This window comes from Pelodiscus sinensis, chromosome 1, assembly GCF_052426305.1.
Source record: "Pelodiscus sinensis isolate ZL-2025 chromosome 1, ASM5242630v1, whole genome shotgun sequence".
Lineage (NCBI taxonomy): Eukaryota > Metazoa > Chordata > Testudines > Trionychidae > Pelodiscus > Pelodiscus sinensis.
Genome location: NC_143052.1, coordinates 222,243,701 through 222,260,033, shown reverse-complemented (window position 1 = coordinate 222,260,033; position 16,333 = coordinate 222,243,701). Strand labels below are relative to the sequence as shown.

At 40.8% G+C, this 16,333-nt stretch overlaps 1 protein-coding gene across 2 annotated transcripts in view; it reads right to left on the bottom strand.

Annotated features, from left to right (window-relative positions):
• ANOS1 (anosmin 1) overlaps positions 1–16,333 on the bottom strand; it is a 197,460-nt gene that overhangs the window by 159,164 nt on the left and 21,963 nt on the right. For both annotated transcript variants that reach the window (XM_075915284.2, XM_075915293.2), the window contains exon 2: positions 6,661–6,708. In XM_075915284.2, coding sequence (XP_075771399.2) covers positions 6,661–6,708 — 48 coding nt within the window. The remainder of the gene's footprint in view (positions 1–6,660; positions 6,709–16,333) is intronic.

The following is a 16,333-nucleotide window of genomic DNA, read 5'->3' as shown; positions in this document are numbered from 1 at the left end:
TCATGGCTAAAGCCCACTTCATCAGATGAATTTAATTTTTATTTTTGTGTGGTATCAGATGGAGAGCCAGTGGAAATATTCCAAGCAAACTTAAAGTAGAATCTGGTCCTGTGTGCACATAAAGTCACTTCAGGCCTGATACTGTCCCTCTTATTCAGGTTGAGTAGTTCTTGTTCCACAACTAGCCTCATTTGTTCAAATTCTGATAAGCACCTTATTCCGCAAGTAGTTCCATTTACTTCAGTAGGACTATTTGTTCTGGAGGGTGCTAGTCAACAAAAGTAAAGTATCAGGATCTGGCCCTTTGTGTTCAGTGTGATTATACATGGAGTATGGCACTAATCAGCATAAATAAATGTTGCAAAAACTGGATCCTTTGTATGCAATAGATCAGAGGTAGTGAGGCAAGAAAAAATACTCCTCACTTATAGGCAATGGGTTATCATGTATCATAGCAGATTTCAGTCATGAAATGGAGGAGAATATTTTTCGTCCTCCTCCCCCCCTCGTTAAGCAGACGTATTAAGTATTTCCTCTTGAGAATCTGTATAATGAAATTGCCAGATGAGAGCAACTACTCAAAGAATAAAGCCAAGTATATTATTTTCCACTGTCAAAAACATTGGGGAATTTACAAGTGAAGATGGAGAAAAACAGCTTAAGAAAAGCATGCATACAGTAATTACTATAACTGGGCAACATTCTTCTCTCTGAGCTGCAGATTTCTACTGAGTACTCTGTATGTAAATTTTTCACTGATTTCAGTGGGAATTCTGCTGACAAAAGGGCTATACAATCTACAATCGAGGTCAACACTTCAGGTAACAGGCCCTGAGCATGGGATTTTTTATACCTGCAGTCTAATTTTTGAAATATGCAAAACCAACTCACAGAACATTGATACTGTAACTAGAAGGTGTTGCCTCTAAAGCCAGTTTTCCCCTTGATGCTTTCAGGGTCATGTTAAGAGGGGGAAATACAAGATTGCTAAACTTATTAAGAAAGATATAATGACCTTTACACAGTGCGCTGTTGTTTTCATGAACCAACAATATCTAAACCACAATAGACAGGAATATTCAAACAAAACATACAACCACCGACAACAACAAAAAAAGAGAGTAAACAGCAGATATTAAATATGCATTTAATAAATACATGACATATGACAGAAAGTCTCAACATGTACTAAAATAAGATACATTTGATGGTAAAAGTGAGAACTGCTGCTAGAAGTTAAAACTGTAAAACCCCCTTCCCTCTCCCCTGCACCCCAAGAATCTATATAGTTAGGCTATACTGAGAAAGTTTGGTGACAAAATCAGAGTCCACACTGGCTCATGGTTGACAATAAAGGAGAGGGGGAAAGAGAAAAATCTCTCGCACGGGTGGAAGTTTTTTGTCACCAAAACTGGATGTTTTTTGACAAAAGTCACATTACAGTGTAAATGCTCTCACTGTTTTGTCACTAAAAGGCAGCTTTTGGTGACAAAACATGCTAGTGTATACAAGGCCTAATTGAGACAGGCAGAATGCCAGAAGGCAGAGCTGGCACAGTCTGAGGATCACTGAGATCAGATGGACCACTACTGCAGGGATAGGCTCTAAGGTTTTGATTTCCTAACATATCTTTTCTGTTATGTGTTGACTAACCATTGCTTTACAAACTAAGTCCAGTTTGAATATTGGAAGTCTTGTTCATTACTGAATAAATTTGAACCTGTATATTTTTGTATGACTTTTGATGGTATACTAGAAGATTTAACTGCTGTTGCTCATGTCCTCAACTCAATTCATTTTTGTTTTTTTGGAAAATAAAATATAAATATACATGCTTCATTTAAGTTATTGCTCTGGGGTAGGGCTGAAGATGAGGGGTTCCGTTTGGAGGCTATCCTGGGGAGAGAGGACTACCGTAACCTTCTCTCACCGCAGCTGCTTTGGGACAGGTGGGAAGCACCTCTCCATGGTTCCTGTAGCTCCAGCCAGGGAGAGATGCACATCCCCCAACTAGGGCAGATCCAGGTTCGTCTGTCCCCTGAGCTTCCCTGCCAGAGTGAGGAATGCAGCAAACTGGGCACTCTCCTCTTGCTCCCTAACAAAAGGGAACAGTCAGCAATGTCCCAGTAAAAAAGGTGAGGGGAAGCATCAGCTCTTCCCACCTTCCCTAAAGGGCCCCTGGGTGGAGGTGGAAGGCTTTAGGCCGGGACAGTCTCGGATGAGGGGGGCACCCCCAACCAGCCCCTTTCACTTGCCTGGCGATTCTGTCTCTTTTTTGGTATGGTTTTATGAGAAACAATCCATTCTGGGCACATCCCATTTTCCTCTCTTTCTAGACTGAATTTGTCCAGCTTTATCATCTAGGCATTGGGCAATGGTATATATTTTTCTGCTACATTGAAGCACTAAGTGTGTGTGTGTGTGTGTGTGTGTGTGAGAGATATTTACTTGGTTTGGTCTTCATTCTGTTTCCACATCTTAATTGTGATCATTCATTTTTAATTTTGTGATCAATTCTTTGTCACAATGAGATGTCCAATATAGAATTCCTGCATGTTGCATGTTTCAATGTTTTTTGAATTAGGTATCTATCATCTATAATATTAAGAAATTCCAATACTGGCCACATATTGGCCCTCCAACATATGCCACTCAAATTGAAATCCCCTGTGATTATGCAGCTTTTCCCCCCTTATTCATTATAGGTAGGTGCATAAAGAACCAGTCATCTTGTTCTGTACTGTAGCACCGATTAATATAGCATCTTGTGCTTTGTCTGCTAGGACACTGATCAGTAAGCATTCAAGATAATTTTCTTCCAAGTTTTCAGTGACTTGGAAACAGGTAGTGCCATTTTTTACGTAAAGCACCACTCCACCTCTCCTTCTGTCGTCTGTCCCCCAATCCTGGGGGGTGCAGAGTCATGTTTCTTAGCAGTACCTGGCCACTTCTGGGAGCAGCATGGCCAGGGCAGTGGCAGGCAGGCAACCTGCTTGAGCATCCTATTGAGCTGCAGCACTTTTAGAAGGCCAGAGGGCCATGAAAATCTTGAGGGAAATATTTGCTGGACTGAACCTAGCCTGTGAGCTGTATTTTGACCAACCCTGTGCAAGGTTTCGTCTAATTATTTTCCATCCACATGCAGAATAAATTTTGTCAAGTGTACTAAGGAATGTGCAGGAGTGTACCACCTTTAGGAACATATGCTGTTGACTGTTGGCACTGTGGGCACTTTACCAGCTGGGCAGCATTTGCATCTAATCAGCTAATAGGGAACACTGCCCCTGTGATTTATCAGCTCTGAAGTTCTTGTATGTATGTGATTGCTTTACCATTTAACAACTGTCTTGCCATAAAGAGAAAATGACAAGATTAAGAGAGAGAGGAAAGAGAAATGCAAAATCACCAAACAATAATATATAGGGAATATTTGCTAACTCAAACAAAAAAATGTGGAAAATTAAATAGAAATGGTAACAGGAAATTAAAACAAACCAACAAAAAACTGATTCTAGTCCTTCTCCCATGAAAATTAATGAAAAAACTCCCACTGACTTCAGTGGGAGAAAGTTCAGGCCTTTATTAATTATTGTGTATGTGTTGGACTTAAAAAGAGATTCCATAAAAAGAAAAACAGACATATTAAAAGTATATACAATAATTCCTCCCGATGGCAATAAGCTGAATTTTTATGTAGATAATATATATGTACTAAAACCTTTAGGAAGGCTTAGAAATCAGTCTTCATCTGTGACATGCTATTACTTAAAAGAATTCAGAAGAGATGTATGGGGCAAATCCTAGGACAACCAAAAGCCAAAACAGAGATCTATGGCTTTTTTGATTACGAGAAAACTTAAGTTCCCCCCTTGATAGAGTGATGGGGATGGGATTTTCTTCCCCAAAGTTCTCACATGTAGGTTTTGCCATAGGAGACAATGATGGCAAAAGCTCTAGAAAAAAAATAAAGGAACAATCCTGGGTGGGAGACAAAGTGGTGGACCTAACTGGCCTCATCTCCCTCCTATTTTTCTCTCTATATAATGGATTTTAAGTAGTTAGGAAATGTAAGTGAAATATTAAGTGTAAACCATCTAGGTAGTAAAGAGTGCACACATATAAAACACAAGGGACATGTGTGATCATGCCAAGGCCTTTCAAATCTGTTATTTTTACTACCAAATTTCCTTTTCCACTAAAACTGTCAACAGATTTGAGGAAAAAATTACTAATTTAAATAATGGAATGTAAAAATAGATCAATGAATTAACCACACTGTCTCTACTGACTTGATTTCTTGACAAATTTCTGTCATATATTAGATGTAAATAATTGTAGTGGTAAATGACATCACCTCAATGATTAACTGAGTGCATTTGTTAACAAGGTTAAAGGTAACATCTATTGCCATCACTTGGATCTATAATTATTTGCTCAACAAAACTGAGACCATAAGGACTGGAGGAAAAAAATCTTTAGACATTTTGTAAAAGTTGGATGGTGCCCTTTAAAAATTTTGTTCTGAGATATTAAAAAACTGTTCACTTTATATCTGTGGTTGAGATGACCAGAGCAGAGGAGGAGTTATAGATAAAAGTTGCCGGGCAAAATCCTCTGTACTGCTTTGCAATCTCAGCTCTTATGCAACCCACTTTATTTAATAATACATTTAAAAATATGATAGGGATAAATCCTGCTGTAAAAACCTTCTGGAAAATCACATTTTCCATTTAATCAAAACCACTAAGAATACATTTTGATACATATCTACTTATTTTCCTTATAAATGGCAAAATTATTGTTATGAATTATTGCTATGCAAAATATTTATGTTACTATCCTACCCAGTTATGGAACAATAAGACAAGCTATCATGTGCACTCTAGACATTCAGCTATACAAAATCTCAATAATGTCCATGTTTTCAGCTCTTTTGAGGAGGGGAGTAATCTTAATTTGGAACATTCAGTCTTTCTTTCCTCTCAAAACAGTAATTCAATATAAAGGTTGTCCTAAAATTGATGCTAGATAAGATATATGTGCATAGCTTCTATGTACTTGGCAGTGACTCAAATGGATGTTCATTTAACCTCTGCCCTGCTTTAGAAGTTGGGCCACATTTTTGTTTGTTTCCTTCTTTTTTCATTCTGACAAAAGCCATTCATTGAGTTTCTTTCAGAGATTCACAGAGGTACAGTATCAGCCTCAGTAAAAAAAAAGGGAAAGCGACACCGAGTTCATTGAAAGGATGTGAAAGTCCCTGCATATTCTTAAGGAGGTGATTTAATTATGATGTATCACATGTCTGAATGAATCTCTTTTATGGGCAATGAGGTTTTTTTCGGTAACAGTATAACAAGAAGAACCTGTTTCCCTGAGATTTCAGGATGGCTGAGTATGAAATTGAGCAGAGATAGTAGGAATAGTTTTCACTCATTCTTCTGATACCAGCATGCCATTGTTCATGTGCAGCCAACATAACTTACAAAGATAGCATTTTTATCATTGATAAAACTGATAATCTTTCTATGTTGTATTTTGATTTCTATGTAATAGAATACTCAATAAAGAACTGATGCTCCAAAGTCATCAATCAGAGAAATGTCATTTGTCTTCAAATGAAGCTGGATTAGACCCTACACGATCTAAAACCCTTACAATGGAAACATTGATACAATATTTATGAAGGGTAACCATTTGCTAGCGCTAATATTAGCATCAGCATTTAAGCCAATTACTTTAAAACAGTAAACCACAAGCTTTTTTTGTGTATGGGAATTCTGGATTTCATAAAACAGAATAAACTCAGCTATGCCAATTAAATAATGTAAATGATCTATTCCATTATGCTACTGGATTTTGATCCCATTTATAATAAATCTATTGGGGAATAAACAGTGAATATAGATTACTACATGATACAATGCCTAAATTATTGTAGGCTTATATCATTATGAGAATTTAGGGTCTATAGTCTTTTACCCACAGTTATCAGGTGTATTACTAATACAGGAAATGGAGACATCTAACATCGTGTGCTTATGAAAAGAGCAGTCAGTAACTGGACCTTGTAGTTCCACTTTAACCCTCTAATATTGGTGAAGCATTGTTGCTTCTCCCACAGGCAACCTAGCAAAACTCTTGTACAGCAAAATCAGTTGGTTATTATCAGCTCACTTACTCCCTAAGATTTTGGGGTCAAAGAGTCAGCTTAAGAAAGGGCAACAGTAGAGCCAGTGTGATTTGTGGAAAAAAAATTGTCCAAGAAATTCAGTCCATGTTATATATTAAACATCCAGCTGAATAAACTGTCTAATGTTAGAGTACCTCAGAATTATGTGCACTTTAACTAGTTTGGTTACTTCATTCACTTCTCTACAACATAGTGTCAAACAGGAAATATGGGTCAGATATTCAGTTGGCATATATTGACATACTTCCTCTGATAGCCACAGGCCTATTCCTATTTCCAACAGAAAGGACATTGCTCTCTGGATGTTTTATCTGTCTATACAGATGACAGGACTATGTTTTATTATAGAGGGTGTTTTTCAGATGAAACCTCTATCAGCTCCTTCAGAAGCAAAGTTTCTTAAAGTCAAAGACAAGTTTCATTTCCAGAAGTCAGAGTGAAGGCTTCAGAGTGGAAGAAACACATACCTTTGAACACTGTTTGTGATTCTGGCACCAAATCAGGGAGCCATTGTTCTGAAAAAGAAAAAAATATGCATATTAATATTAAATATATCCTTAAAAATTGCCCAGATCATGCCCTCAGTTTTTACATTGAATCCCTGTTCTAATTCTGTTTAGAAACTGAGGTTACAATATAAGCCCAGTAACAATCCTGTCCACTGTTTAGTCGTTATTGGGTGAGGTCTTCATCACTGCCTTGACCTCTGTATATTGGGTAAAAAGGCTTTGAATAGCATAAAGGTCCCTGGTTAAAACTGGTAGAAAGTTCCACCAGCATAGGTACTGGCTGCCTTCATAAGGCTACCTTCTGCAGACCTCCCCTGGCCTAAGAACTGATTATAGAGGCATGCTAAGGAGCAAAACTGAGAACAGGAGGAATGTGTCAGAGTACATCAGGCAGTACTGTGGAGATTCTAACACACAGGGCAGGCTGGGGAGGCTGGAAAAGCTTTGCAAGCTCCTAGGTCAATCAGAGGCCTTGTTTACCCTACCAAGTTTTGTCAACAACGATTATATCAACATCCAAAATTCAACAAAGCAAAAATCTCCAAAGGACATTCACACTTTCTCCCTCTCTCAAGAGATCATGTCTGCATTGGGGGCACCACCGTTGACAGTGTGAGCAATGCACTGTCAATATGTAACCCACAGTGCAGTGTTGTGGGAAGGTAGGTCTGATTGCTGTGCATGGAGTTCCCTCCAAGGTCTCCCACAGCTTCCTCAGCTCTCCATACTGAGGAATATTAAGGCTGCTCAACAGTCTCACCCACCCGCACCCTGTTTCTATTCCTTGTGCAGGACAGAACAGACGCATTTCAGAACAGAAGATTTACTCTTTGTTCCCTAAATGTGGCAGCTCACTCGGGTGTCAGATTCTTTCTGGTGCTCTGAAAGGGATGGGGCACATGCTTGCAGGGCAGCAGAAATTAAGGCACTGAGCAGAAGGATCAGAATCGGCATTGTGGGTTACTGGCAGAAGCCAGTCCTGTCGACAAAATGAACAGCAGTGTCTAAACTGCCTCTTCACTGATAATAGAGGGAGGAAAAAGATAAACATCTCTTGTGGGGTAGAAGTTTTTTGTCACTGAACCTGGGAGTTTTCCCCAACAAAAGTCACATTGAAGTGTGTACGCTCTCGTTGTTTTTTTCACCAAATGGCAGTTTTTGGTGACAAAACTTGGTAGCACAGACAAGGTATGGGGTCGTACAGCCCCCAGGATAGGAATGACAAAATGGAAAAGTGGATTAAAGCCACTATCATTGTTCCATCCTGCAAAATCTTATCCATTGTTTTTCATCTGCTTTGTATAGTGGGTCTTTGGATAAAAGCATAGGAAAAGAAAATCATTTAGTTACAGCAACTTACAGACACTGAAGCCCTAACACGGCATAGCACTTAAACATGTGTTTAAACACATACTCTTTCCCAGATATCAACGGAACAACTCACTTGCTTAAAGCTAAGCATGGGCTTAGGTTCTTTTCTGGGCTAGGGGCTGAATTACAAAAATTGATTTCCATATTGCTGTGATAATAATGGAGAGCTCATATTGACATACACTTTAGGAATCAGGACCCATAGATGTTAGAACTAGGGGTGCTAGGGGTCCTATCACAGCCCCTGTCTGAAAGTGGTTTTCTTCATATACAGGGTGAACAGTTTAGTTCAGTGGTTCTCAGCACTCCCATAATACTCTTTGTTCTCACACCCCTGTTAGGACCTGCAAACTAGACCTGTTGCAAAGCCAACTGAAGTCAATGACTGTCCATTGATTTCTACAGGATTTGGATCAGACCTTTTGTGAAGTAGGGACAGACATTAAAAACTCTGAAATTAACAAGAATTACACTTCTGCGAGCTCAAATAATTCAATTAAAATAATGTACATGCTTGTTGGAGATGAATATGGAAGAAGAGAAGACCTGTCATCTGAAGATCAGGAAAATCTCTCTAACTCCAGTAATGAATTCTAGTTCTGGTTGTTTTTATATGTCATAATAGATGTTTTTAGCATCAGAACTATTTGCTAGACTATCTAAGAGGAGGATATATATAAAGACTAGCTGGAGTTACCCGGCATTGCTCGGGAAACTGGAGGAACAAAATGTAGAAAAACAGTTGTCCATTATCTTTTTTGAATACTAGAAAAGTTGCACTGATTTCTATAGGGATTAAAATATAGGTCCGTGTCATCCCCGGAGTGGGGGGGGGTGGCAATCCCAGGTGGACGGGAAGTTAAACGTGGGAGGGGTTCCCCAGCTCACATCCAGGGCTGCAGGTGCCGTGGGGGGCAGGGTGGGTGCCCGAATTGTGCACATGAGGGGGGGAAAGAGGTTCGCTTATGTAACCTCTCTGGTGGGAGGGGGCGAGTCCCAGACAGCACTGGGGGCCACAGGCAGCGGGCACGGGACCGAGGGTGGGCGGGGCAGCCCCTGCAGCGCACCGTGGCAGGTTACTTTTTTATTTTTACACCTTGAGCTCGGGCCCAATCGGGTCCAAAAGTACCTTAAAACCTTCTCCTGGATGAAAGGTTATCCCATGCAAAGTTTGGTTGCAGTAGTGTCCAAGTTATTAGTGCACAAACTTACAAACATTCTCCTTTATATATTAGGGTATGTCTACACTACCCCTCTAGTTCGAACTAGCGGGGATAATGTAGTCATCCGCAGTTGCAAATGAAGCCCGGGATTTGAATTTCCCGGGCTTCATTTGCATGAAGCCGGCCGGCGCCATTTTTAAATGCCGGCTAGTTCAAACCCCGTGCCGCGCGGCTAGACGCGGCACGGACTAGCTAGTTCAGATTAGGATTCTAATCCGAACTAGCTGTATGCCTCATTCCACGTACAGCTAGTGGCATACAGCTAGTTCGGATTAGAAGCCTAATCCGAAGTAGCTAGTCCGTGCCGCGTCTAGCCGCGCGGCACGGGGTTCGAACTAGCCGGCATTTAAAAATGGCGCCGGCCGGCTTTATGCAAATGAAGCCCGGGAAATTCAAATCCCGGGCTTCATTTGCAACTGTGGATGACTACATTACCCCCGCTAGTTCGAACTAGCGGGGTAGTGTAGACATACCCTTAGATAAGCAACAGGCACTCTGCTTATTCAAAGCACATAGTAACAGTCTTAAAAAGCCCTTGATTCATATAATTTGATGTCAACATTTTATGTACATTTGCCTTTTCATCTTCCCAATTATCTGCTATAAAACCACTGCTTCATGCTTAAAATCTCATATTTAATTGTGATTATTTCAGAATTTTATTAACTACAATGTTGGCAGACACAAGAGTAACTAAATATGAAAACAGAAGTTACACACAACCGTTCAAAAAGACAAAAATAACTGAAAAAAAACTTTAGGATTCCTATGAAGAACACACACCAGTGGGAATACTTTAGTATTTTCCTCAGTGTCACTCTACATTGTTTTCCTTTTTCAAATCCTGCCAGTGAAAATGTTAAAGCAAGATTTTACCTACAATAACAGAGTGTAGCAGCTTGTTTAATTTCTTAGTTAAGCTATTGAATAAAAAAAATCTTGTTTTTTAATTATATCAGTGACTTGCAGTAACACCTCAGTAACTATCCACATGGATGGATTTCCTTCTTTTTTTTAATGTTTTACATCCACAAACATTTGTATTGTCCTAATGTAAATTAATATGTATTCAATTAAAAAATAATTTCAAGTTCAGAGCCACATAAAAGCACCTTTTAGCAGAGCCAGCTGTATACAAACATGAACTAAATGCTATACTTTATAAGGTGAAAGAATACATTTTCTATGCTTTTTTGAACAATATGGAAGCTAGAATTTAAAACCCTGATTTCCCTATCTTTGCAAATGGCTAATTGACAAATAGCATTTACGTTCAAAAAGTGATTTTTTTTAAATGCAGAATCATCTGGAAAGAACTATGTTTCAAATTATCTGAATTGCTTACTTATATCTTGGACATTTTACCAGCTAGATTCCCTGGCATCAACTGAATTTCTATAGCTTTACCACTGATTTTAATGGGACCATGATCTGACTATTGTATATGATGTCTACATTTAAGGCCAGATTGCTTTTAAAAATGTCCTCCTGGATTTTAAAACAAGGGAACCAAAAATGCAAAAGCAAGTGATTAGAAAGCAGCAACTGACACTGGAAATATTAGAAGTACAAAATTCAAGTTATTTTCCCTGGAAAAACAATCTAGACCTCTCTGGGCTGTCACCCTTGGGACCTGACTGGACCACGGGAGATTGGCCTCTCTGCTGCACAGACTCCTGGCTCTCCTGGAATCTGTCAACAAACCACCAGGCTCCCCTGCCCCTGGGCCATTGGGCTCCCAGCTCCTTAGCCAGCCTCAGGGTTAATGGGGCTGTTGGAGCTCTTGTGTCCCAGGGCGACCAGGGCTTTGCTCTCCTGGGACCACCAGGGCTCCACTGCTCCGGGGCTTCACTGTTCCGCTGCTCTGGGGCTCCACCACTCAGTGGCCACCAGAGATCAGCTGATCTGGGCCCAGTGGAGCTCCATGGCCACTCTATAGCCCTGAGGCTGCCCCAGGGAGCCAGGACTCTGCTTCCTCAAGCTGGGGATGTCTAGTCCAGGGGCTCTCTGATCTGTCAACGTCTGTGGTCCTGCTAAAGCATGGATGTTGCCAGACCAGAGAGTCCCGGACCAGAGAAGCTCAACCTATATTACAAGTACATAATTCAAGCCTTTTGATAAAAACATAAGCAATAAATATTTATAAAAAATTTGAGAAAGATATTTAGAGGCTTTGTTTTTGACAAGTGTGGATGCATTATCCGATTGTCCAGACATAAAGTCATTGGGCATAATCCTTCAACAAACAAAGTACAGGTGTTCTGTGCCTTCTACTCCACAGTAAATGGAAACAGAGGGAATCCAGCTGTGCACAGAAAATTCTTTCCCTAAATACAAAAATGATATCCACATCTGCATCCACATTTTCAAAAATGATCAGCAGATAACTACTGCATCCACATCTACGAATGCAGATACCCACAGATACAAAGTAGATATATGCAAAGCGGGGCTCTAGATATAAAATTTGTATCTGCATCCACATCCACAAAAATGAGCCACAAATATATGTATCCAGAACTGCAGATGCAGATACCCAGGGATATAAAGCAGATATCCACAGATTTGCAGGGCTCTATTGAGCACATTGCCAGATCAGAGGATTTGTAAGCATGTTAAGCACTGACAAGTTCAAGAACCTCATCAATATTGATGGCCTGGAACAGGGAAGTATTTTTAATAAGTGTTATCACAATACTCTTCCAAAACATCAGAAAACTGCCTGCCATGACAAAAATAATTTCCCTTATTGACATCTTATTCCATAATTTTCCATTATGAGGTTTCTGAAACCTTCTTTTGAAGTATCTGATATCTGACACTGCTAGAGATAAGAGACTGGTCTAGATGAACTACTCATCTGATCTATTGTGACAAACTCTGTGTGCATATTATCATTTTTGGAAGTCTGTTTCTTTCCGTAGTCCGCGATTCACTTTTGATTGAAACTCCTATTCTTCAAAAGCACCTTCTGTCACAAATAAAAATCCTGCAAATGAATAGCAAAACCTAGAAATAAGGCCTTCATATGACAGTCTGTCATCTGCATGAAACAGAGCTACTGAGCAGACAGATCAGTAGATGCTACTGAGGCAAACATTAAGGGCATGACATGAGTTAACAATACTACAAATGCACCTCATGCAGGCATTTTATTCCCAACATTTTTCACTAGTCTGTCAGCAATCTCTGCAGCCTCAACTTTATATGCTGTGAAACAGCACTTTCTCCTAACGATATAACACTCTCCCGCCACCCACCCACTTACTAATGAACTGTGTTCATGGTGTTTGCATATTATACATATGTATGCACAGCATAAATAAATGACTGAGAATTTCTTTCAGGTTCTTAGGGATTCCTTTTACCTAACCAAAAATGACAGGCAATCTACCTTCAGAAATATGGAAATGAGTGCATTTGAATGGGGAATAGCATTCTCCACATCCCTTTAACTTCCTGCAACTTGCAGAGGCTGGGACTTAAATGCATAGACAAGGATTTAGGTATCCAGGCCTCTAATGGGGTGGATGTGGGAGGAGGCAGAGCTGCCTTTATTGGCCCTCTTTCACCAGGTCCCACTATCCATTGTTTACCCTCTCTTCTACTCTAGTTGGCAACAGGTCGGGGGGAGATGACTGGAATGAGAGCCAGTCTTTCAGACAGACTCTGGATGTTTGACTTTATCAGTTTAGTCTCTTGAAGTCTATTGATTCACTGAGAGCTAGGGCAACTCCAGGAGCAGTGTTTCCTGATTCCCCAGCTTGTCTTCTCCTCAGCTGAACTAAACTCTGTTAGTCTCTGTCCCTGGGTGGAGTATCCTTCTTCCTGTTCACCACTCCTGTGATATGTTTCCCCTTTTAAGCTGCCCCTCCTCCAGGTTCAACAAGCCTTGCAGATATACCTTGTTAGCACGTCACAGGCTCAGAATAACTTGTTAGTCTCATCCTTCCCAGCATGGGTGCATGTCCCTTCTCGTATCCCTCCCCACACCTCATGATAGGAAGGCCATTCAGAGAGGGGAAGGTTACCTCCATCCCTGACCACTGGTGACAAGAAATCAGCATTAGTGTGGAATAATGCAAGATATCATCTAATTGTCTTCCTATGTAGGTATAGGATTGATGTTCTTCTTCTCCAAAGTCCTATGAGAGGACTGTGCTGAGACTGATATTCAAAGCATCTGTATGCAGTATGAATTACTTGGAAAAATTGGGGTTGAAGAGCCTGGGTGCCAGCCATAGTCATGTTTTCAGTTCACTGGACAGCACTAGATCTTCTTAGGGTTGCCTCCTTCATCAAATTCTCCCTAGTAAACATTCCTATATTTCTAAGTTGATTTCATAACTAGGATGTATCAGGTCATGCACAAGGACCCTGCATCTTTCTGGACCTTTTACTATTTTGGGGAGAATCCATCTGTGAGGTGGTGACCAGACATTCATCTGAGGACTCCACTTCATCCCTCCAGGATACCTGGCTGTCCCATAGGCCAAGTTGCCTCTGGGCTCATTCTCCTGGTCCTCCTAGGGATGCTTTGAACCTAAGGTGCAGTCTCCACCACAAGGGAGACTACTATTGATACTGGCTCATTTTCCTGATATTCTTGCCTTTCTGATGTCCGAGTGACTCAGTTTTGAGTGACCTCTCAGTGTCTGCAAATTCTTCCATTAACCTGATTGCTTCTAATAGTGTCCCTGGATAATGCCATAGTCTTCATTCCCTGTCTTCGATGGGACTATCTTTATAAATTGCTCTGTCACAATGGCTTTGGCTAGTTGGATCACTGATCACTCCTCTGAGTGGAGCCACTTCCAACAATACCCCTCCAGTTGTTGTACTACATAGGTCAGCCCTAAACTGTTGGTATCTGGTTTACTGAAATATCCAAGTAGTCCAAACTGGCAGACTTCTCTTGCTTATAATCCTTCACACGTTCATAGTCCAGATTAGTTGGTGACTCTTCCGGGACTCATCAGGTATGGGGTTAGGATAAGAGCACATTGTTTTAGGATACACTGAGATGCCAGTGCCACCTTCTCAAATGTGATTAAAAAGATTCATTCTCTGGTCCTATCTTAGTGAGCTTTCCTGGTACAGGAAGAAGGACCCCTTTAGTGGAAGCATGCACCCCTGGCACTCCGTGCAGATGTAGGACTGGTATGATCTGCTTTAGCATTTCCTTTTGGAATTCCTGCTACTGTTGTGGTTGGGTGGTCTGAATATGCCACTGGGCAATACATTGCTGCAGCAACTGCTGTTGGAACTCCTATTGTTGAGTAATCTGCTATTGCTGCATCTCTACCACCCACCTTTCTGGTTCCATCTTGAGCAGAGCAGCTGAACTCTATCCTCCTTAAGGTTTTTGTTTTTAAGCCCTTTGTATCAGGCATAATTTGCCCACATTCTCCACCATTTGCGGGAGAGGGCAAGTCTCCCTAGACCCTTCCAGGTCCCATTGCCTATTGTTTACCCTCTTTTCTACCCTTGCAGGTATGCCTCATTAGGGCAACACAGACCGAGAACAGCTCTGTACCCTCCTCCCACCCAACATAAGGGCATGTCCCATCAGAGATAGCATTAGCAAAACAATGTAAAACATCATTAAGTAGTATAAAGAAAGCTTCAGGTTAAGAAAGCATAAGAGAAGGAGTGTTTGTATATGGGGCAGAGAGATCTCACAAATACAAAGAACTGCTTTGGCTCACCAATTATTCCACGCAATATAATGGGCGATTGTCTGTATAGTGTCTAGTTTTTTCATTTCTGTCACATGTCCTTCTTGGCCACTGATGATCAGTGAAAACTAGTGGACCTGCCTTTTGTTATGGTTTTCAATTTCTCTATGGAGAGTCACAGGATGTCAGTTAAAAAAATGCTTTTGCAAGTTCTCTGTTCAAAAAGCTCTCTTCACATTGGAGTATGTCTTCTCAGCAATTGAAAACCTTGGGCTGGTCTGTGTGAGCTGACTCAGGCTTGATGGACTTGGGCAACAAGGCTATAACATTTCAGTGTACATGTTTGGGCTCAGGGTGTAGTCTGGGGTTTGGGACCCTCCTCTCTTGCAGGGTCCTAGCATTTGAACTCCATCAGAAGCCTGAATATCTATACCATAATTTTGCAGCTCCACAGACCAAGTCACACAAGCCCAACTCAGCTGAAAAGGACCAGCCATGCGTGTTTTATTACTGGGTAGACAGTTTTGCTAAGTACTGATCGATATCAAACTTCTTGGGCAGGTCATATGGGGGTAGTCAAGTAGATTTTCAAATTGAAGAGCAAAATACAGCAAAACATTGCTGTACTTACTATTAGGCTGAAAATCAATGAGGAGCTACATATTGTTTTTGGTCCATGAATACTTTCCTAGTTGGAAGTGAAAAACACATCATCTTTTCAGTTGACTCAATGCCACTGATGAAACAGATAACAAGAGCTACCTATGGATTAAATAAGTCGTGTAATAGACCCAAACACACAAGGCCAAAATCTTGGAGTGCTGTTTAGGATCCCATGTCCCCTTTCAAACACCCATGTGCATGGAAAGGAGGCCTGCATTGCAGAGGAGGAGAATTCTGCCTCTGTGGTATGTCCCCCCTACAAACTCCAATCCTGCAGAAACTACTTGACTGGAAAGAAAGGAGGGGGTAGGATCCAGCACTGCACATTTGGAGATGGCAAGAGGAAGTGGGTGAAGAACCAGAACTCCTCTCCTAACTGCACACAGTGATACAGACTGTGATAGCTTCTACTTGCTTATCCCTCTTGAGTGGAGTTTTCAAGGTGGCATTTGGAAGAGCCAGCAGGGAGATCCAAGATTGCATATGGTGGTCTGCCAGAGTACAGAGCTTTCTAGGATAGGCTCAGTTCCTAGGGATTTACTGGTTTGTGGGATGGGTCCACTGGCATCTTCCATGGAAATGGTGGAGGAACACCCAAAAGAATACCCAAGACTTTTTTCTACATAGGTTGTTCTTTTACTGTGAAATTTTCCTCAAATAACAACTGATCAGCTATGGAGTAAAATCTCTGTATTT